This window comes from Sabethes cyaneus, chromosome 2, assembly GCF_943734655.1.
Source record: "Sabethes cyaneus chromosome 2, idSabCyanKW18_F2, whole genome shotgun sequence".
Lineage (NCBI taxonomy): Eukaryota > Metazoa > Arthropoda > Insecta > Diptera > Culicidae > Sabethes > Sabethes cyaneus.
Window position 1 is genome coordinate 227,990,487 of NC_071354.1, and position 24,898 is coordinate 228,015,384.

General features: G+C 37.7%; 1 protein-coding gene across 1 annotated transcript; it reads left to right on the plus strand.

Moving 5' to 3' along the window:
- The first annotated feature begins 9,133 nt into the window (after positions 1–9,133).
- LOC128738261 (WD repeat-containing protein 48 homolog) lies at positions 9,134–24,704 on the plus strand. The gene is made up of 7 exons (XM_053833267.1): positions 9,134–9,855; positions 9,921–10,133; positions 10,197–10,475; positions 10,534–11,132; positions 11,194–11,658; positions 23,660–23,854; positions 23,925–24,704. The coding sequence occupies exons 1-7, from the start codon at positions 9,588–9,590 to the stop codon at positions 24,018–24,020; spliced, it is 2,115 nt and encodes a 704-aa protein (XP_053689242.1). The 5' UTR covers positions 9,134–9,587; the 3' UTR covers positions 24,021–24,704.
- Positions 24,705–24,898: the final 194 nt, after the last annotated feature.

A 24,898-nucleotide genomic window follows, 5' to 3' on the forward strand; every position in this document is an offset into this window, starting at 1 on the left:
GTTACTCGATCGAGTGCGTTTAGAGATATAGCCTCAGCGCCAAATCGAAACCTGATCGATATTTTATATACGCCTCACCATTTTTCGATGCTATTTATTGCTATCGTATAGTTTGCGAAACTCTCTCTCTCTCAAGACGATACCTAATCGTCGGGACTCATTAACTGAACGGCTTTTAGACCTGCCTCTTTAACATTTTGGATTGTCGATTGTTTTCAGTATAGTTAAATGCCTCTGTTGCAACATTGATTTTACTGTATTAAGAAAATTAATTCTTCACATGCTCAAACGCTAAGCAAGATTCAGGACATCTATGCACACCTCATCTCGTTTCGGTAGAACCGAGCACTCGCCAATCGGAGACAGACTGTCTGTCCTAACTAACAGTAAGCTTATCAGATGTAAAGTATAAATCTAGTGATACATAAAGACAACTTTTAGCCATTTAGATAAGCAGTGTGTGTGACAGCAAAGGTAGAACAGAGCAAAAGTGTCCGCCCTTTAGTTTGTAATTTGATGCGAACAGAAAATTGACCACAAGTTAACATAATGCTACTTTTATTGAATTTTTCCCTCCGACAGTGTTAACATGAATGGATTCTACGACTACAACGGACGGCTTAAGGAGTAAATTGGCGTTTTTCCCATTTGTTATGTGTAGTGAAGTTTTATTCATCTAATTTCATGTCGTCCATTGCAATCAGCCAGTAGGTACCAAACATATATAATCGTCGTAAAGCTCGTGTTATTTAAGACATACCCAACCAACAGAACATTTAGTTAGAATTATATCGAATTTATGGCAGTTTAATGTCAACGCGGTTCACGCTGCCGCAGGGCAGCGCACCATAGTTTGTTACTGTTACGTTTGACCATGCAATTAGGAAGACAGCGGAAATGGAAATTTGGAATTTCGGGAAAAAAATCGGTACAAAATGTTTGTCATCTCAAAACATTTGGTACCTTACGATTTTCTTTCGAAATGTGTACCCTCTTGATTCCATTTAATCCCGTCGTCCTACTATGTATGTATGTTAATTAGGACGATATTTTAAAAATGGAACGTTACAACAACCATTGCCATTTTATGGACCCACCACAACTACAGCGAATTGTTTTAATCGAAAATCCAGTACCGTGCTTAGTGATTCCACTCAAACCTATCGTAGTGACAACCAGATTAGGGGCTCAAATAACTTTTATTTAAAGTATTCCCGAAGACATTACTTAGATAAGAAGGCTTTTATCTATTTTTTTTTAAGAGTAATGTATTTTGAGTCTCCGATCATCGCTCACTACGGGTGGAGTGGCATTTCTACGATGGACGGTTGAAATGTAATTTGTTAAAGCTTTCATATTCCGGCAAGGCAGAACGTGAAGTAAATAGCATCCAGCAAAAGATATGTGTACTACAGATATAAGATGCACAGAAAAATTCGTCATTGTTAGTTGAAAATACTGAATGTAACTAGAGGATTAGATTGCTAACAAACAAAAAAAAAAACAATTAGAACTGACAGGAAAGAGCTCGGCCATGAACCCATAGTTTATCGAAACAAATGTAGACTAGCAAAGAAGAAAGTTATCTAGGGTCTTGACAAATGAATGATGGTGATTCAAGAAGCACGTATAATACGAAACCAAGCAAGAGATAAAATAAATTTTATTTTCAAAGTTTTACTGAAGTTTTGTCAGCAAAACAAACCGAAACGTTAGCCAGCCTATCGGTGGCTGACGCCAGGATAATAAGCCTAACAAGAATCTAAAAAGTCCGAAAAGATCAACTATTGGTGTGTGCATTTGACGGATTGACGGATATTCAACACTCCAGCATCTCCAGCATCCAATGCTGGCGATTAGAAAACTTCCGGAAGGTTAAAGCAATCGTCATTGTTCCGGATAATATAGTTTTCGACTGCCACCCGGAATTAACCTGCGTAATGTCAGTGATCCTACATAACTTCCTTGTAGCACCTCCGAACTCCTGAGATATTCAAAAATTGTGTTAAAATCTCGCTGGGATCCTAACAACTTGCAGTGTTACGTTGAAAAGCAGGCATGAAAGACGTTTCACGGGAAAGCCGTACTTTGTCGATGATTTTTCCACAGCACTTTGCGCAGTCGATGGTATCACATGCAGTCAAATGAGTTCGAATACACAAGTTAATTATAAATGCATTTCGTCATATTTCGGGAGTTGAACCGCCCATCTTCTGATCCATAAGCACTCACCGTATGATCCGCCCCATCTGCATCTGCAGAACAGACAGTGAAAAAATCTTTACACTTAAAGCAGTCGATAATGTCGATAACTGACATATTTTTGCTGCCAGTCGAATTGCGAAATTCTATGATCTGACAGTATGTATGCTGTCAACTGAATGAAAGCTTTTGGTATTAGTTTGTAAAGCCACACCCTTAAGCAGTTTTAAAGTAGTTTGAAAACTGTGAGCCTAGTGAAAGCCTCTATTGGTTATAAAGCCACTTTAACACCTTTAAGGTAACCGTAAAATGGTTTGATGTTTATGGCTGTTTAGAAGCGGATTGTTTAGCAGAAAAATTCGCTATTAAGCTTGTTTATCAGCTTTGGATGAGGGCTACCCAAGTAACCACAAGCATTAATGCATAACCCCATATTGGCTGTAGCTCGGCATCGCTAATACCAGACAGCGGTATATCAGCAATTCGCATGGTTAAAACTTTTGTATAAACATTGCTAATGCGTTTAAGCATTATCGTAAATTAGCATTATTAAAAACACTATTTGCGTATATAATGTTACAATATGTTGCTTACAAGCTTTAGGACAAATCTTTAAAACGTACCGTAAATGTTAATAAAATGCTTATACCTGACTTCGTTTTTGCTTATTTACGGCCACTACTCATACTCTGTTTCACCTAACTGCTGCTGTCTTTTTTCAACCAATTGAATTCTAAAATCAACTACGAACGACGATTTAAGTACGACTAATTACAACCCACTCATCTATAACAGCTGTGGTTAAGATATCAAAGGCGCCAGCAAATGAACCATGCAGGGATACACGCACCCATCAGGTTCAAGTCTCATTAAAGGTAACATTTGAAATGCAAAAAAAATCCATTCGTCGTAAATAATGAAGTAACGCATAGCTTGAGAAGCTGCTAGAACCAGCGGACTTAAAAAATAAATATGAAATATATTTAATTTTGTCTTTTGACACGCCGGCCGAATTGATGTTTTTATATTTTTTTCGCAAACAGGCTAAAAATAACGATATGTCGATAATGCAGGCGAAGTGATGTTTAATTCATGCCGTAATGGTGCTTTAGCAATTGCTATTATAATGCAGCTTTAATTTGACAATAGTGGGGCCCTTTTCCACTTTATTACTGCATTTATTGTACATGTAAGAAAATAATACATTATATGATATGCTTTGTAGCGCACTATAAAGCATTACAATTGAATTGATATAAAGCTTCGTGGTTACTTGGGTAGTTTGAAAAAACTTAAAGTAGCTTACCAAGCAACCAAAAGTTCGAATATTACTTGACACGCGAACTCGAAAGTTCATAATTAGTTCAGATTCAGTTCCGTGGAACTTTCTTGCTGATTAGTAGTGTATATCAAATATACGTGGAACTAAATGCCTTAAGAAGTGCTGCGAGTACTTCATAGATAGTTCAAAGCTATTAGGATGCTACATGAAGTTCTGAAGTAACTTTAGTTGCTAACAAGTTCTGCGTGTTGCTTTTTTGTTTATATTTATGGTGATCAAACCAGCAGAACCTGAAACTATTGGAGATTAATTATTTTTATTTCACTTGAATAAATTTAATCCTCGCACATTTCTAATTACAAATATAAATTAGAATGTAATGCTCTTCATTATTGTGTTGTGTTGTGTAGCATATGCTGTCGGTATCTCACTACTATAGTTAATTGCCTGGTTCCAAATTTTATGTTCTATAATTAACTCGCGCTGCATAAAGCTGCTGCAAGTTCTAAAACGAACTTTTACTTAACAACTCATTGGCAAAATTCACATCGCTTGTATACGACAAAGGTGACGCAGTGGATCGGTATAGGTTTACAACGCGGAACACCCGGGTTCAAACCCGACAGCAGGCAAATGCAACGAATATAGAAGTTAGGTAGAAATATAAGAATAGAACATAGAAGTGCTGCTAAATTTGTTTTTTCTTAGTTTTTGACAGTTTATTTCGAAGCTGCTTAGCGTTCTATGCAGTGGACCCAAGACAGCTTGAAAGTTCGGTTAATTACTTAAAAGTGACGCTGCTTAGCAAGTTATAGATTGATATACATAAAGCTGTTTAACCCTTGTTAGACACCATTATTCGAACTCTTGGTTACTTGGGTTAAGCATCGCTTGGTCAAACACCATTTGAGTGCTTACTTTATGCAGCTTGGATTGCTTTGAATCAACTTGTAAGCAACCATTGCTCTTGTTGTTTACGAGTTGGTTTAAGGCGATCCAGTTTGCAAGATTTTTCGAAAACAGACACTGATGAATCCTGCAAGTCGTAGGCGAAATACTCATCTGTCACGAATAAATAAAAATAGTAGAATTTATATTTAGAATACTTGTAAAGTTTATAATTTCAGAAGATGGCGGTTCAATTCCCGAAAGATGATGACATGCATTTTAATTAGCTTACATTTACGAATTCAAGTTATTCGAAATTTAAAATATAGCATATGACGCTTTCTATTTTTTTTAATTTTAAAATAGATTATTTTTTGGCTGCGTAAAGGTTGAAGAGACGTTGATTAAGCGACTGAAAAATCATTGCAAAACTATTTCTCGTTCTCGTTCGTTATTTAAGAATACGCAAGTCTTTATTAAGCTCCATTGCAACTTTGTAACAATTTCTGGCTGAGCAAATGCTTTTATAGCTGATTTTGACGTAGGACTACGTCTTTGTTTACTTTACTGGGACTGGGTAGCACATTGTGAAAACGAAAATAGAAGTGTAACGTTTGAATGAAAGATTTCAAATGCTAATAACTACTAAACTACTGAACGAAACTGAATAATTTATATTTCGTTGGATAGATAAAATGACCAGCAATTTTATGGAGGGCGTAAGAGGGGTGGCTCTTATACAAATGACACAAATTTCCTCAAAACTCGAGAACTAATCAAGCAAATGGAACCAAATTCGGCATGTGGGGGTTTTAGAAGGCAGATTTGTTTTTCTATGGTGTACTGAGACCCTTTCCCCTTCTAAGAGGATTTATTCAGTCTGTACGATTTTTTATCGAAGGCGGTGTTAAATAAAAATAAAATAAAATAAAAAAATTTGACACGTGAGGGTTTCAGAAGGCAAGAATTTTTTCTATGGTGAGTTAGGACCTTTGTCTTCTTTAAGAAGGGGGGATCCCATAAAAATGAAATACAAATTTCCTTATGACTCGAGAACTAATCAAGCAAATGGCACCAAATTTGGCATGTGGGGGTTTTCGGAGGCAGGATTTTTTTCTATGGTAATTTAGGACCTTTGCTTTCTTTAAGAAGGGGAGATCCCATACAAATGAAATACAAATTTTCTCATAACTCGAGAACTAATCAGGTAAATGGAACTAAATTTGGCATGTGGGGGTTTCTGGATGCATGAATTTATTTTATGATGGTTTAAGACCCCTCATCCCTGTGGTAGAAGGATACGGACACTCATACAAATTAAACAGAAATTTTTGCATATGTGCCATATTTTCTGCTATGTAACAAGCGGTAAGCTGTGAAAGTAAATTAGTAAATCCTCCTCGGAGCAAAAGACAGTGGATGGACGCCACTAACTTACGTGTCTGTTGCCATTCATGTCAAAAGAGAAGGACATTAGAATGGCAGGTCATATTTGCGATGATCGTGCTTTGGCTTTAATGTTATTTGTAACCAATAGCCCTTTTCAAGACCACAAGCGAGCTAAAGTAAGATTATTGAAACATGTCAAGCTCCACATAATCATATTTAATACAATATTCTGTGAGCTGGTCATTCATTACTATTTCAACCTTATATGTACAACAAGTGATTTTTAAAAGAAATCTCTATGTCTCAATGGTTGCAGGTGTTGTACTTAGGAACCCCGTCAACGTATTTTCAAAGCCAGCATTGCTTTCAATGAAGAATTGATTCTTATAAACATACATATGCCAGAAATTCAGTTTACATTAGTCTTTGATGATCTGCTATAGTCATACGTCACCCTTTCGTACAACCCTTAGGGCTATATACCTTGAAGTTTTTTTCAACCGGTGGCTGAACTATGGTTTAATTTTAGAAATAAAAACCTTTGTTCAGCTCTCAAACATCTAAATTTGGTGATTTTATCAAGCTTCGAGTTTGCTAATAGCTGCTTTCGAAGCTGCAATGTAGCTTAATAGAGGCTTTTGCGCGTTTTTAGATAGCCAATTTGCGCAAAGCTGGAAAAGCGCGCAGAGGTTATATAAAGGGTGATATAATTGCTTGACAAGTGTTTTTTTCTGCCTCAAACGAAATAGGTTGCATAAGTTCTCCAATTTCGACTGAATTGTAGAATGGTTTACATAAATTTTATTCGATGCATATTCAGCTATGGTTGAATAATAATGACTGCTAAAATGTTTAATCAGCGCATAAATGTTTCTTGGGAGGGCTTTTTTATTAAGATGACAAATCGTTTATTCAGCTAGTATAGCACAATTATTGAGAATATTGACGGGTTGTGGAGAGGTTGAAGATGCGCCTAATCTGCTTGTGACACTACTATGTGAAGCAGCTGATTTACAGCGCATTAGTTGGCTGCTTATAGAGTACAGAGGCTTTTGCTTAAATTTATTCAGAGTTAAATCAGCTGTAATCAAATCAGAAGCATATAAATTCAGCTTCGGTGTTTGTTGGGCTTACCGTGGATAGCTATTCGAGTTTCTTTGATTTTAAAAAGCTGACAGATTTATCATCACGCACAATAGTCACAAAACTCAAGGAATGGTTTTCGGTACATGGGATTCCACGAGTGCTTGAATCAGATAACGGACCTCAGTATTCTTCAGAAGAGTTCAAAGTGTTTGCAAGGGAGTGGAATTTTGATCATAACACTTCCAGTCCATGTTTTACAAGAGCTAATGGGATTAGTTGAACGCTACGTTCAAACAGCCAAAAAGAAGTGTACCGAAGATAAGTCTGATATCCAACTAGCTCTGCTACATGCCCGAAATACACCGTGTTGCATTGGTTTACCAATGGTTATGGTTGGGAAGGCTTCTTCGTACAAATTTGCCAATCACAGACAAAACTTTGCAACCCAAGCTGATTTCGGGTGCTCCTGAAGCATTGTCGGAAGAGAGAAAACTACAGAAGCAGTATGCTGATAGAGGAACAGTGGAATCGAAACAATATCAACCTGGAGAGCCAGTACCTGTTTAGAATCAAAACACTAAGTCATGGACACCAGCAACAGTGGTGCACTGTGTCGATGGAAGAAGATCGTATGCGGTATCTGACGGGGAAGCAACACGCAACAACAAGAAACACACAAGAAATACTCATCATATACGCCCAGCTAAGGCAGTGCAAAACGAAAATGAAGGAGTGTTGAGGCTAGGGTTGCCAAGTCTGAAAATTACAAAAACCGGCCTGTCGGCCCTGCCTTAAAAAAATGCAGGGGGGGGGGGGGGGGTTGTGGCAGTCGATTGACAGTTGTAAGCAGGACATCACAGTCGCAACTACAACGAACAATGAATGGATTATTGAAGATAGCTAGTTTTAGAATGACAACTACTTGCTTCTGGCGCTAGTGGACAAGTTAATGTATATTACAGCCAGAAGCAAGGTATTGTCACTGCTTAACTAGCTATCTTCAATGATCCACAGCTCAGAATTGCTAATAAATTTATCAGAAAATTTAACAAATCAGGTAAAAAGTACCAATCCGGCTTCACATGTCGGAAAACCGGCCTTTTCGCCGGATTGACCGGTCACCGGCTTTGCAAGTGAAAAACCGGTCGGGCCGGCCAAAAACAGGCCACTTGGTAACCCTAGTTGAGGCCACGATCTGTATCGGAAAATTTATTAGCAACTGTGGAAAACGTTATTCCAGACAGCTTAGAAATCGTCCATCCAGGTGAAAAGAGAACTCTTGATAACCAGCAACAAACAACTCGTAGTGGTCGTATGCCTAAACCATTGAAGTTTAAAGATTTGTTTTGTGCGGATTGTTCAATCCGCTTGCAGTAACATGCAATGAAAATTAAGTTTTTTCAAAAATCTGAGAAAAACGGAGAAGCGTCACTGCAAGGGGAATTGTTCAATCCGTACAAAACTTTGGGAAATTCAATGTGGGGTCGGAGTGAATAGAGTTCTATTCATGATCATTTCGTTAGTAGATTAAGCCAAAAAAATTCCCTTTTATCGGAACTTTTGGTTACTTGGGTAGGCGGGCTAGGCTTCAGGTGTAAAGATATTCTCACTGTCTGTTCTGCAGATGCAGATGGGACGAATCATACGGTGAGTACTCATGTACCAGATGACGGGTTAAATTTCCGAAAAAAGACATACATTTTTAATTAACTTACTTATACGAATTTAATTTATTCGAAATTAAAAATATCGCGTTCGACAATGTTCACGGCAAAATAAAAATAACGTATTCCATTTTTATAAATTTAAAAATAATTTTTTTTGGCTGCAATTGACAGCATTACGCAAATTGGCTATTAAATAGCGCACAAAAGCCTTTAGTAAGCTTCATCGCAGCATCGAAAGCAGCTATTAACAAGCCTGAAGGCTGATAAAATTACCAGATTTAAATGTTTAAGAGCTGAAAAAAGCTTTTTATTTCTAAACCTAAACCATAGTTTAGCCACAGGTTGAATAAAATCAACTATAAAAGCGTTTGGTCGGCCTGAAACTGTAACTTGTGGGGGAGGGGGGGTGGCATTACTTTCGTACTCACGAATAGCAATGTGTCGATTTTTTTTCCCGTGTACTAGCTCTACTTTACCGACTCACGCAACATGATGCTGCAGTAATGCCGCCCAGCCCTAAGCCGTCAACTCGCTGATCACGCAAAAGCAAAACGTCAGAAAACGAGAAAATTAAAATTGATTGTCTCGTCGTTTTGCACGTAAACAAACCACTTAAAATTTTTTATGTGGATTACAGTAAAATTTTTGATGAAAACCGCAGTTTACAGTGCAAATCTTTACGATTATTCGTGCCTCAGTTTGGGTTCCATCGAAGTACATTAACATCTGCATAGTTCATAGCAAAAGTATTGATAAAAAAGTTTACTGTTTACCCGACCCATTTCGAACGTTAGTAAGAAGGAAGAAGAACAATCCCATACGCAGAAGTAGTGCAATTTTTATTCCTTCGAAAAAGTTAGTGCCACACTTTTCTCCAGCGGCACAGATGCTGCTAGCGGTGCTTGTCCTCGTAGGCACTGCTGGACTGTGAGAAGAAAGTATTGCGGACTGCGCCACAGGCCGAAGGTGCCGGAGCCGGTTTTTGTTTGCTGCCAATCGGAAGGCAGAGCAGCTGCAGTGACGACTAGGCGACGGAACGGCGCTTCGAGCGGTTCCACTGGCAAGCAGTCACGATGTTGACGCATAAAAACAATCAGGGTGGCCGGAAAAAGATGCAGGTATCGTTCGTGATTCGGGACGCAGAAGAGAAGCGACACCGAAATGGAGTGAACGCCCTGCAGCTGGATCCGATAAATGGGCGGCTCTACTCGGCCGGCCGCGACGCCATCATTCGGGTGTGGAATTCAACGCAAACCAACTCGCAGGAACCGTACATCCAGAGTATGGAACATCACAACGATTGGGTGAATGATATCGTACTGTGCTGCGGCGGGCGGAATTGTGAGATTTTTTTTCAATTGATTCGAGTTTAGAGCCTGTGAAATTAATTAGGAAGTTTGTTTCAGTGATAAGCGCCAGCTGTGACACGACCGTGAAAGTGTGGAATGCCCACAAGGGGTTCTGTATGTCGACCCTGAGAACGCATCGAGATTACGTGCAGGCACTGGCGTATGCCAAGGACCGCGAGCAGGTGGCCAGTGCCGGGCTGGATAAGGCAATATTTTTGTGGGATGTTAATACACTGACGGCACTGACTGCTTCAAATAATACTGTTACGAGTAAGTTGTTCAAATTGCCATCCGTTAATCAGTTACTTTCAATCAATTTTCTAACTCCCAAAGCATCGAGTATTACGGGATCGAAGGATTCAATCTACAGTCTGGCAATGAACCCCTCCGGAACGATAATCGTGAGCGGTTCGACGGAAAACACCCTCCGCATTTGGGATCCTCGGACCTGCAACAAGATCGCCAAGCTGAAAGGGCACACTGAGAATGTGAAGGCGTTGGTGGTGTCCGAGGATGGTACGCAGGTCGTATCGGGCAGCTCGGACGGAAAGATTAAATTGTGGAGCATTGGCCAGCAGCGGTGTATTCAGACAATCGGTGTCCATACGGAAGGTTTGTATGAATGGAATTTTTACTTTAAAATTTTTTTTCTAACGGTTTGTGATTTTAGGCGTTTGGGCTTTACTCATGACAGATAATTTTTCGCACGTAATTTCCGGTAGCAGGGATAAAAAGATTGTGATGACTGAGTTGCGCAATCCAACGAACAGTGTGTTGATCTGCGAAGAACGAGCTCCGGTGCTGAGCTTGTGCTATAACATCGACCAGACCGGTCTCTGGGCGACAACGTGGAACAGTGATATCCGGTGTTGGAAGCTGAACAAAACGGATAAGTTGAGTAACTATAACTACAGTAGCAACAGCAGTATCAACAGTAACAGCGGAGGAACCGCCGTTGATGGGAATCCGATTACGAACTCGACCGCTTCGTTGGGTTCTGCGAATGCCGTCAACACAGCCGGCGCCAGTCAGGGAAAGGGCTACGAAGTGGCCTGCATTAAAGGGGGAGCAGCGATAAAAAAGTATCACGTGTTGAACGATAAGAGGTTTATGCTGACTAAAGACAGCGAGCAGAATGTGGCAATTTACGATGTGTTAAAGGTTAAGAAAGTTGAAGATTTGGGTAAAATTGAATACGAGGATGAAATCAAAAAGCGCAGCCAGAGGGTATATGTTCCGAACTGGTTCACGGTTGATCTGAAAACAGGGGTAAACTCAAAACTAGTATTTTAGTTGATGGTTCCAGTGTTTTAACTCAATTTCTCTATAGATGCCAACGATTGTGCTCGGTCAGGATGAGGTGGACTGCTTTGCGGCGTGGGTTTCAGCCGAAGCTGGCCTTCCGGAGCATGCAGAAGCCGGTACGGATCCAAAAGTAAACTATGGCAGCCTGCTGCTGCAAGCACTGTTGGAATACTGGAAACCGCCACCTCCGCATCACCACTTGCAAGGCGGTCCGGACATGGAAAACGGTTGCGACGGAGACATCCGTGGAAACGAGTACTTTATCATACCGAAACACACGCCGATCATTTTCAGTGAAGTTGGCGGACGAAATGTGTGCCGTTTGCTCGTGAAGGATGCCGCCGGGGAGACCGAAAGTGCGCTGCTGAGCGAAACCGTTCCGTCCTGGGTGACCAACGTGGTAATCGAACGAACAATTCCCAAGTTTATCAAGCTTCCCTTCTACTTGCTTGCCCATCCTTCGATGCTGAAGCAGGATCGCAGCAAAAAGGTGAGTTTTTCTTCCCTAAATTCATCCTTATGATAATTTCTGTTCATCATAAAGATTGTAAGTTTGGCTCATACCGTTGTCCAAGTAAGTCAAACTTTACTGAACTGCGCACGTCTTTCGAAGAAAAGCATATAGGATTTTAAAATCGCAGGCGGCAGACATTGTATTTAATTGACTGCTAATATTTTTTGACTTCGACAAGCATCAACCTGGGATTTTTATTTCGAGCGCAAAGGGTCTATCAAGAAGGCAGCCATTAAATTTTTATAACAGTAGTCTTTCCAATAGACGAAGACGTTAGACGTCCATCTTCATTCATTTTTGTTCGATTTCTATGCACCGAGTCCTAAAAAAGAATCTCATTAGATTGGTCTTTAATGGAATATTATAAATGCAAAATTTGGTTTCGTGTTCCCAGAAATGTTCCAAATCTTAGTGGGATAATTTTAATGGGACTTAAACTTAACTTTAACTTATGTATTGGAAAAAAACAGACTAATTTTGGATGGCGATGCAGCCTTCTATAAAAATACTTTGACGCCTTGCAAGGTGGCTTTACAGCGGTACACTGGAACCTTCGCGATGGTCAATCAAAAGTTAGTTGATATATTATTCAACTTTTTCGTGGTCTTGGCGATCAGCTCCTTCTCCGTTTTGGCCACAAAATTATTGGAGTAAATGCTCCATTTGAGCTTTACCTAAACACTTTTTTTTGTTGCAGTTGGGGAACGTTGGGAGACCAAAACACTTGCGCGTCCTTTGCACGATAGTTCTTGATGATGGTGGCAGCTTCCAGTAGGTACTTCGTACTGTTTCTTCGTTTCTCCTCGTTCACCGTAAACCCCGAACGAAACAACAGCGGCTTGAACATTTTTTTTCATGCTGATTGTCAGCCACAGAAGGATCTTCTTTGGGAAGATATACTTGGCGTCATCGCTTATCTTCTTGGTGGGGGACGAAAAGTACTCGGTCCTCTGCCAGTCGTTGCCGCCCAAGTAGTTATCGTCGCCCGGTATGACCGCGACATCGTGCTTCGCCGGAAAGATGTTTTCACCAGCACCTTCAGCCGTTCGCTAGGCGATTGCTACTCAGACACAGTCAGCATCGACTTACGCTTCCGTGTAAAAATATCTATTTTGACTTAGTACTTCTTCACATTTTAGCCGGTTCCTTCGACCTACCGGCCCAAGGCGCTAAACAATGAAACCACCTTGCTCTCAGTCTTCATCTTCAGCTTCTGCTGCATGTTACGGTCGCGTAGCACTGTCAAGTGCTCGGACCCAGGTTTCCGTTCAACGCTTTTGCATTTCTCGCGGGGGAGGATGTTGTAATTGCCGGATTGACTCAATTCGGCAGATAAGAAGTGCTTCATCATATCCAACTACTTCGCTACGGGGTGGAGCTGGCAGTACGAACAAAGCATCGAGCGTAACTGTTTGCTTTATTGAAGTACAAATCTTTTTTGGCGCCCCTAAGAGCTAGTGCCCTTGGCGCGGGCCAGTCTAACCAACCGCAGGCTACAGCACTGCGCCCAAGTAATATTTTTGCTGTAGAATAACTCATTAAACTATTGTACAGCTAATTCGCGTGAAAAGAGTGCTTGATTAGCTACAACAACAAAAAAAATTTTTCGGACGAATTTTGGTATCTTGGTGTTTAGAAAATCCAATTGATCCAATTGGTCCGATGTTCTTCCAATTATAGCAGGCTTTTGGTCAAATCTTGGTACCTTTGGTTTACTTTTGGTCCAGTTTTGCTTCAATTTCGGTCGAATCTTGGATTGAATTGCAGTTTAATTTCAGTCATACTTTTGTTTGATTTCGGTTTAATTTCGGAATAAGTTGGTCCTATTTTGATACAATTTTGGTCGACTTCTGATTCCAACTTTGTTTTCCGATTTTAGTCCAGTTGTGGTGCAATTGGTGTTGACTAAAAATAGTCCAATTTTGCATTAATGTTGATCTAGTTGCGGTCTCTTTTTGGCCCTATTATGCTTCAATTTTGGTCGGTTTTTTCCCAACCTTGTTCCAATTGCTTAAATTTTGATCAATTTTTGACCTATTTTTGGCCCATTTTTGGTTTAATCCTAATCCAACTTTGGTCAGGTTTTGGTTAAATTTTGGTTTATTTTTAGTTTAGTTATCGTCTAATTTTGGTACAAATTATAGTCCAAATTGTTCCAACTTCAATCCAACTGTCCCATTTTGGTTCATTTTTGATCAACTTTTGATTCCAACTTTTTTCAATATTAGTCCAATTTTGATGAAGTTGTGGTCTACTGTAGTCTATTTATGGTTTAGTTTGCACCAATTCTGGTCTGTTTTTAGTTCAAATTTTTCCTAATTTTGATCTATTTTTGGTCCAAATTAAATTCATTTTTGGTCCAATTATAGCTCAACTGTGGTCAGGTTTCGGTCCAATGTTAGTACAATGTTGATCTGCTTTTGGTTAAGCTGGTTGAATTTCGGTACAAGATATAACCTGATTTTAGTCCTACTTTTGTTCGGCTTCTGTTTAATTTCGGTCCAATTTTGGTCAAATTTTAGTACAATTTTGGTAAGCTTTTGTACGACTCTTGGTCCAGTTTTACTACTATTTCGGTCCGACTTACCTACTTTTGCGGCGTTCCGCTTATCGAATCCATGCCGAATTCAGGAGCTGCCTCTACATAACTCGGTCCTGGGTTGCCGCTCTCCAGTTGCCCCTAACACCTGCTACTCTAGCATCCACGTCAACAGCGTTCATCCAACGGGTCCGGGGTATGCCTCGAAGTCGTCGGCGTCTATCGGGTTCTTTGCTAAATATTGTTTTCACTGGTCTCTCATCCGGCATCCTTGCTACGTGGCCAGCCCATTGTAGCCTGCCGTGTTTTAATCGCTTTACAATATCCGCACAATCTTTGTATACTTGGTATATTTCATGATTCATGGGCCTGCGCCACACTTCATCGTCTAATGTGCCGCCAAGAATTGATCGCAGGATCTTACGCTCAAAACGCCAAGATCTCGTCGATCGCTTTGTGGCCGTAGAGCACCGCCGGGAGAATTAGCGTCTTATAGAGCGCGAGTTTTGTTCGGAGTTGTACGCTACGGGACCTCAGCTAGTTACGTAATCCGTAGAAGACTCTGCAGGCAGCCGCTATCCGCTTTTTTACTTCACGGTTCCCATCGTTGTCACATGTCACTAACGTACCAAGGTAAAAAAATACGTCGACCACTTCAAAAGTATCACCATCTATCACCACCGCAGTTCCAACACCCGAAAGGCTACCACGCTCTCTACCAGCCACCATATACTTTGTTCGGTAGAATTTATGATAAGCCTTATCCTCGCAGCTTCCTCTTTAAGATGCGTGTTCGCTTCTTTCACAGCTCTATGGTTAATACCGATGATATCGACGATTTCGGTCCAGCTTTGGTTCTAATTTCGTCTTATTGTGATCCAGTTTTGATCCAATTTTGTACAATTTTTGGATGCAATTTTGTACCAATTTCAGTCCAACTTTACTCTAATCTTGGTAAAATTTGTATTTATTTTTTATCTAAGTTTGGTCCATTTTTGGTTCAATTTCTATCCAACTTTGATTATGTTTCGGTCCAAGTATAGTAAATTTTGGCCTACTTTTGTTCCAGTTTTGCCGTAATTTTGGTTTAATTTCGGTACAAATTATAGCTTATTTCTAGACTTATATTTGTTCGTTTTCGGGCCCAAATTTGGACAAGGTTTATTTTATTTTTATTTTATTTTATTTTTTGATTTCATTGTGGTCAACTTTTATTTCAATTTTCGCCCGATTTTAGTCCAATTTTGGGCCAATTGCGATCCAATTCTTGTCATTCTTTCCTATTTCATTCCAGTTTTATTCCAATTGTGGTTTATTTTTAGTCCACTTTCGCTCCCATATTGGTCCGATTTTGATCCAACTTTGTTCCAATGAAGTTCATGTTGGTCCAATTTGGTACAAATATGATCTACTTCAGGTGCAGTTGGTCGAACTTCGGTACAAAATATTGCCTAATTTTGGTCCTCTTTTTATACGGCTTCTGTTCAATTTTTATTCAATTTTGGTCAAATTTTAGTACAGTTTTGGACAGTACAGTTTAGTACAGTTTACAGTAAGATTTTGGACGACTTTTGGTTCAGTTTTACTACAATGTCGGTCCAATTTTGGGACAAATTATAGTTCGATCTGGTTCAATATTGAGCCAATTTTGGTCAACATTTAAATCAATTATGTCCCGGTTTTAGTCCAACTTTGGTCAAATTTTAGACCAACTGCGGTTCAGTTGTAGTTGAATTTCATTCAAATTTTACTCCAATTTTATTCCAGTTGGGCTCCAGTTGTGGCCCATTTCTAGTCGGATTTTGCTTCAATTTAAGTTCAACTTTGTTCATATTTCAGTCCCATTTGGATGTAAATTTGATCTCTTCTTAGTCCAATTTTAATCCAACTTTGGTCAGAGATCAGTCCAATTATAGTACGTACACTGTTGGTTAAACTGTGGGCCTAACTTTGATCCAACTTTGCGTCAATTTCGGTCGATTTTAAAACAAATTATAGCCCAGTGTCCTTCTGACATACAACAAAAATAGCAGAGTTTTGGTAAACTTTTGGTTCAGTTTTGCACCAATTTCTGTTTTGAAACAAATTCTTGCCCAATTTTAGTCCTATCTTTGTTTGATTTTGGTTCAATTTCGGTATATTTTTTATCTCATTTTAGTCCCATTTTGATTCAATTTTGGTCATCCTTTGCTTCCAGCTTTCTTTCCGATTTGAGTCCATTTTCGGTCCAATTGTGGTGTATTTTTGGTCCAATTTTGCTCCAGTTTTGGTTCAATTCTGTCTGATTTTGGTCCGAGCTTTTTCTAATTTTGGTCCATATTTGATCCAACTTGTGTCAGGTTTCGGTCCAATAATAGTACTATGTTGAACTACTTTTGGTCCAGTCGGTCGATTTTCGGTACAAAATAAACCTAATTTTAGTCCTACTTTAGTTCGGCTTCTGCTAAAATTCGGTCTAATTTTGGTCAAATTTTAGTAAGCTTTTGAACCAGACTACAATTTTGATTGAGGTTTCGTCTTATTTTGATCCAATTTCAGTTTAACTTTGATTTAATTCTAGTATAATTTTGGTCCATTTTTGGTTTAATTTTAATCTGGTTTTTGTCAGGTTTGGGTCTATCTATAGCAAGTTTTTGGTTAAATTTTGGTCCATTTTTTGGTCCAATTATGCTCTAATTTCGGTTGAATGTTGGTGTAAATTAAAGTATAATTTTAATTTTATTTTTGTTCGATATCGGCCCAAATTTTGGTAAACTTGTAGTCCAATTTTATTGCAATGCCGGTCCAATTTTGGTACAAATAATAGTCCAATTTGGTCCACCTTCGATGTAATTGTCGTCCCATTTCGGTCCTATTTTCATCAAATTTGGCCCAACTTTTTCTCATTTTTAATCCAAATTAAGTTCATATTTGGTCCAAGTTAGTAAAACGTTGGTCAGGTTTCAGTCCAATTATAGTACAATTTTGATCTACTTTTCGTCCAGTTGGTCGAATTTCGGTACAAGAAAGCCTTGGGCTTGGGCTTGTTTCTTTATCGACTAACTGGGCGGTCTAGAACTTCGGTACAAAACATTGCCTAATTTAAGTCGTATTTTTATTCGACTTCTGTTCAATTTCGGTTCAATTTTGGTCAAATTTTAGTACAGCTTTGATACGGTTTTGGACGACTTTTGGTTCAGTTCTACTAAAAACAATGTCGGTCCGATTTTGGTACAAATTATAGTTCAGTTTGGTTCAACTTTGATACAATTTTCGTCCCATTTTGTTCCAATATTGAGTCAATTTTGGTCTATTTTAGGCCCGATTTTAGTCCAAAGTTGGTTCAATTTTAGTTCAATTTTATTTCAGTTGTGATCCATTTCTAGTCTGATTTTGCTTCAATTTTGGTTTAACTTTGTTCATATTTTAGTCCCGGTATGACGTAAATTTAATTCCGTTTGGTTCAATTTTAATCCAACTTTGGTTAGATATCGGTCCAATTATAGTATGTATAATGTTGGTTAAAATGTTAGTCTAACTGGTTAAAATGTTGGTCTAAAAAACAAAGCTTTGGGCTATAAACGTCTTGAAGTATTGACCCTTCTTTATCGACAGACTTCACAACCAATTATTAGAGTACAGGACAACTACGGGGCTAGTGCAAGGATCCTACTGACTCTAGCAGCACCACCCAGCCGACATTCGAACATGCGACGACTGGCTTGTTAGACCAGCACCTCGTACCTCGAAGCTAACTGGGTGGCTAGATTTCGGTTCAATTTTGGTGAAATTTTAGTACAGTCATGTTAAAGTTTTGGTCAACTTTTGGTCTACTTTTGCAACCATTTCGGTTCATCTTTAGTTCAATGTTCGTCCTATTTGGTCAAGTTTTGATCCACTTTTGGTCCGATTTCTATTTAATTTTGGTCCAACTTTAGTTCAATTTTGGTCCAATTATGGTCCAACGCTGTTCCGAATTTAGTCTAATTTTGATCCAGTTCTAATCTGGACTGGAGTGGTCCAGTCTAATCTTAGTAAAATCTAGGTGAAAAGTTGGTCCGATTTTGATCCAGTTATAGCAGAATTCTGTCTGACTTTGGTTTACTTTTGGTCCAGTTTTGCTTAAATTTCGGTTCAAATTATAGTCCAATATGGTCCAACTTTGATCCAATTTTTAATTTAATTATCATCCCATTTTGGTCCAATATTGATTGAATTTTGGTCATCTTTTGAACTGTTTTGAAGTTTGGCCCGGTTTTAGTCCAATTTCGATACAGTTGTGGTGTATTATTGCGGTTTATTTTTAGTCCAATTTTGCTTCAATTTTAGACCGAAATCTGAACAAAGTTGGAATAAAATTAAACCTAAACTAGATCAAAATTAGACTAAAATTAGAACAAAGATGGGCCAACATTAGACTAAAATTGATTAAAAATTAGACCCAAGTTGGACAGAAGCCGAACAAAAAGGGCTAATATTAGGCTACTGAAATTTTTTTCCGAAATTTGACCAATTGGACCAAAATTGTAGTATAATTGAACCGAAACCTGACCAACGTTGGAATAAAATTGGACTAAAAATAAACTTAATCTGGATCAAAAAAGAATCAAAAAAGGGTCAAAATTGGAACAAAATTGGACTAAAATCGATCCGAAATTGAACTAAAATTTGATCAAAAATAGAGCATAATTGGATCACAACTGGACTAATTCGCGAAGAAAGTTGGAATCAAATGTTGACTGAAATTTAATGAAAATTAAACCGAAATCGAACAAAAAGGTGATTAACATTAGGCTACAACTGGTTCCTAAATTCGACCGAAATTGGAGTAAAGCTGGACCAAAAGTAGACCAAAGATAGGCTATGATTTAACCAAAATTGTACACTAAAGTCGCTTTTTACGCGGTTTTTTTACGCGACTATTTTTACGCGGTTTTCGGAATTTACGCGGATTTTTACGCGGTTTTTTTACGCGGTTTTCGAAATTTAGGCGGATGTGCTCAAAACGTCTATTTTTTCGCGTAGTGTTGAAATCCACAAAGTTTTTTTTACGCGAAATTTTGGTTTTTTACGCGGTTTTCGGAATTTACGCGGTTTTTACCTTTGTTATACTATAACAAAGGTTTAGGAATTGGTCGAAAAACACGAAATTGATCCGAGGCCCGGAGGGCCGAGTCACATATACCAATCGACAGGGTTCGACGAACTGAGCAATGTCTGTGTGTGTGTGTGTGTGTGTGTGTGTGTGTGTGTGTGTATGTGTGTATGTATGTGCGGGGCGCAACTTTTCTATCGCCTGTTTCTCGGAGATGGCTGAACCGATTTGTTCGCTATTACTTTTGTTTGAAAGGTATTATTGCCTAGTAGACCACTATTGAGTTGTTTCGTGATACGATGTTTCGTTTAAAAGTTATAAGCAAAAATGTGAAAATTACGTGACACGATTTTCTCCGGAACCAAATGACCGATTTCAACGATCTGGGTATCAAATGAAAGCTCTTGTTAACGCTAATTTTTTCTGGTAAATTTATTGAAAACAATCAAGTAGTTTAAAAGTTATGCTTAAAAAACCTGTTTTGACAAGGTAATAATTATCGCCTGTTTCTTAGAGATGACTAAACCGATTTAGGTGCTATTAGTCTCATTTGAAAGATAACATAACCTAATAGATCACTATTGATTTGTTTTTTGATTGGACGTTTAATTTAAAAGTTATGAGCATTTGAATACAACACATTAAAATTTAAAATAATTTATAACGATTTCATCTAAGATGATTCATCTAGTTTGAATTATTTTGGCATCAAATTAGAGATTTTAATGCAGCAAATATATCTGCAAAATTTCAGAAGAACCGGTTTTGTCGATCAAAAGATATTAACCCTCCAACACTCGCGCCAACTTTTGTAATACGGTTACTCGCGCGCACAATGGCCCAAAGCCAAAAAGAAATGCGCACTAGAATTTTGACTGGGAAAACTGGGGTTTTAGGTTTATGGAACCTTCGGAAGAATTTTTTGAAATTGAAAGTTCTATCGTCTGATGCAATTTAAATTTTTGATTAATCCCCCTAAAAGTGAAATAAAAAAATTATTTTTCTTCAGTTTCAATATAACACATTGATGTGTTCTGCAAAGTTTTACAACATATTATTACTAGAAATTTTATTGAATACAGTAACCTTCTATCTATTCAGCGAAGATAGAAAAATCTTATTCATTGTATATGAATTTGCAAAATCAGTTTTATTCTATTTTAGATCTTTTTGTAATTGTTGTATGACTTTTTCATGTATTACAAAATTGTATAAATAGTAAAAATACACAACTTTGATGAATATGTTTGTTTGTTTAGGTACTGTAGAACTTTGATTAAAACAAATGCCTTAATTTTGACCCCGAATGACTCGACTACCAACAGATACATTTTAAACATTTTATATTTGCTGATAGTTTTGCTGCATACAGACACCATTTTTTCATATGAAGAAACGGGAGAAAATTCCATGGCCAATCGCCGTACACCTCACATGCTGATTGATTCGTTTCTGTGATGTCGGTTTATGTTGATCTATTTTCTCAACAATTTAAAGTATTAATGCATTGAATAATTATGAGGTTTTGCTCATAACAAGTTAATTGAAGAATATACGTTAGTTAAACAGCGATTTGTAACTTTATAACAAAATGAAATTCAAAAACCTACACGTGTTGTACAAAATGCAACAGCGTGAGTAACCGAAGGTTAATAAAAATTGATTAAATTTATTTAAGAAAACTTTATTGATGTCAATCAAAAAGAATGGCATTACAGAAATTTATGCGTAGTTCAAAAACCTATAAAGTAGACTTTTACTACGCAATGTATATGTTAAAGAATAATATTTCCTCTTACAACTTTTACTCAAATTAGTAGCAACCAACTTACCCTTACTCAGCAATTTCATAAAAAATAGATCTATCAAAATTTATAGGTGCTGCTATTTTGTTCAAATTTTGTAAACTTAATTTCCAAAAATTTTATGAAAACCAACGCACTACGCAACGTTAACCAATAGATGAATTATGTTCCCAAGACGTGTCGATTTCTATCTCAAAAAGCAAGTAAGACCGTATAACAAAGGTTCCTTTCACCACTAGGTGGATTAAATCGGGTTTTTTACGCGGTTTTCGGAATTTACGCGGGACGTATCCTGCGCGTAAAAAGCGACTTGAGTGTATTACAATGAGACCCAAATCGGACCGAGGTTGGATTTGGATTTTACTAGGATTAGACTGGATCACAACTGGTTCGAAAGTAGAATAAATTCGGAACAAAGTTGAACCATAATTGTATCAAAACTGAACTAAAGTAGGACCGAAGCTAGACCTGTACTAAAATGAAATTTAATAAAAAAAGGATCATAAATTGAACAAAACTTGTTATTTGTTATTTATTGATCAATTTCATCCGACATAGGTTGTCTTAATGAATATTCAAATATAGCAGGGAAAAGCCACTTTGAAATGCACGAATGACAGTTTCAAGCCGGCACAAAAACCCTGCATCTTTTCACAGAATGTTATAAAGTGATAAAACTTATCAACTGGGACAAAAATTGGACCGCAATTGGAGTAAAAGTGGACCCAAATCCGATCAAAACTTTATCAAAATTCACGAAAATTCAACCGAAATTGAAACGAAATCTAATAAAAATAAATTTCATCAAAGTAGGACTGAAATTGGATCAAATTCAGACAAAAATTGGTCCAACATCGAACCAAAATTGACTTAAATTTGGACCTGAATTGAACCAAAATTGAACCAAAATTGGACTAAAAATAGACTGCAATTGGACCACAACTGTACCAAAATTGGACTGAAACCGGGTCAATATTAGATTACAAGAAGATGACCAAAATTGGATCAACATAAGACTAAAATGGGATGAAAACTGGGTCAAAGTTGGACCAAATTGGACTATAATTTAAACCAATATACAACCGAAATTAGAGGAAAACTGGACCAAATGTAAACCGACATTTAACCAAAAATTTAAACTTACAATAGATCAAAAATGGATCAAAATTAAGGCAAAATTGGAACAAAGTTTGGTTAAAATCGGACCAACATTAGACTGAAATTGAAATTATAAATTATATCTAAAATTGTCCAAATTAATACAACATAGGACGAAAATGAAACCAAAGTTGGACCTATATTATAGTAAAACTGGACCAAATGTTTTCCAAAAGCTTGTCAAAATTGTTCTAGAATTTTACCAAAATTGAACCGAAATTGAAGAAAAATAGAACAAAAATAGCATTAAAATGATGCTATATTTTACTGAAATTCGACCAACTGGACCAAAAGTAGATCAAAATTGTTCTATAACTGGACCGAAACCTAACCAATGTAGATCTAAGATTGTAGCAAAAATAAATTTAATATAGATCAAAAATGAATAAAAATAACTCAAAATTGTATTAAAAATAGACAACAATTGGACCACAATCGGACCAAAATTGGTTTGAAATAGAACCAAAATGAAAGGAAATATAAACCGAAATAGAACAAAAATGTGACTAAAATTAGGCTATAATTTGTTACAATTTTAGTCTCATTTTGATGCAAATATGATCAATTTCTAACTTTGATCCAAATTTCGTCTCATTTTGGTCCAATGTTAATCTAGTTTTAATCGAATTTTAGGCCGGTTTTAGTCTAACTTTGGTCCAGTTGTGGTGCAGTTATTGTCTATTTTGGCCCAATTCGGCTTCAATTGTGGTTTATTTTTGGTCCAATTTCGAGCCATTTTTTATCCATTGTAGTTCAAATGAAGTCCGTCATTGGTCCAATTTCAATGGAACTTTAGCTTAGATTATTATTAAAGAACATAGATACGCCACTCTTCGTAGATTAAATCGTCAGTAAAGTGTCTCCTGGAGGCAAGACGGTTTACTAACTGGTCATAGTGTTCGAAAAGCGTTCTCATAGGCACACGTTTGACTATATAACTGTCACTAACACTTGTGTAAAACGAGAAAGCGATACAAAGACTATGAAGACTATGTATGAAGAAATCAAAAACTGGCATATCTAGTTCTTTTAATAATCTTTACTTTATTCAAATATCCGTCCAATTATAGTACAACTTTGATCTAATGTTGGTCTGAGTTTGATTCAGCTTTACTCCAATTTCGGTCCAATTTTGGTTTAACTTTGGTAAGATTATCGTCCCATATGGTCAAGTTTTGATCCAATTTTGGTCTAACTTTAGTCCAATTGCAGTCCAACTCTGTTTCGAATTTAGTTCAATTTTGATTTAGTTCTGACCCAGTTATTTGTGTGGTCTGCGGAAAAATTATAGAGTAAATCGAATTATTAATGCTGTCTAATCGTTAAAATCAATCCATCTACAGTTTAGTTATTTCGTGTACAATAACGAAAAAAATAATAAAGATTGTTTCCTCTAACCAGGAACGGCTCATCGCGAACGAGTTCATCCAGTGCCGGAAGGTGTGCGAGCACGTGCTGGAAAAGGTACTGGGGGCCGATCTGCCGGCCAGCACCGGCAACTCCAACTCGTCGCAGAACAACAGCCAAAGTGATGCCAACTCCGAGGGCAGTCAGGTACCGGCCGAGGAACGAATCGAGCTGCTGTGCAATGATGTGGTACGTTCTGTCGAACTGTTTTTTTTTTCTTCTAACATTTGCAGCGAATAAGCTTACGATATTATCGCAGGTTTGTGACCCCAACATGGACCTCCGAACGGTGCGGCATTTCATCTGGAAGCAATCGTCGGATCTCACCTTTCACTATCGAACCAAGTCAAATTAGGTTTGTTTTCTGTTTGTTTTTTTTCGGTAGGTAACATTTTATTTGGCACGCGGCATCATTACGCGCATATGTATGTTACGATTTCTTGCGAGATCATTTTGTCTGACCAACAAAATGTGAACTGAATGAACTGTGAATGTGATGAAAAGTAAGAGAAAAAACCACTTCCTTAATAGAATCGCTTTTTCGAGGGCAAAAGCAGTGACTGCGCGGGCACGGGCGTTTCTAGTTAGAATATAGAAATGTTATGTTTTTTATTAAATTATTTATACACCGAACTTTTTTTAAAAGCGGCTATCTAGCTTTCTTCTTTTCCATTTGCTTGCATTTTGTTTCGCAACAAACTATTCCATAGATTGATGAATCTGAAGCCAGTGTTTGATTTGCATCATTTGCATGGTGATCATTCACGGTGGGATTTGTTTATTTTAGGTGGTTTAAATATTGCCAATCCATTTAGGGAAAACAACTAACGAATACAAGCGGAAAGTGTGTACGCATAGAAGGAAAACAAAAGCAACAGATGATTAGGGATTAAACAATGAAGAGTAGCAAGACGGAATTATCGGTTATCTGTCGTTAAAATTAATCGATGACAATTGCATACAGATTATAATCGTAATAAGAGATACAACTATGAGCATTAGAAAGCTTATGACTTGGTCAGCGCTAATGGTATCAACAGAAAATGAATAAAAATTAATGTATCTGAGTGCACTTGTTTTATAAAAACGGTTTCTAAGTCCGAAAATAACGAAGGTTAACTTCTAAAGTTTGTACTAAGGTGCGAAATGTATTCAAAAGAATTTAAGTTCCAAGATTAACTGAATTAGATTGTAGTTGAAGAACTGTGCAAAATAATCGAGTTACGATTCATT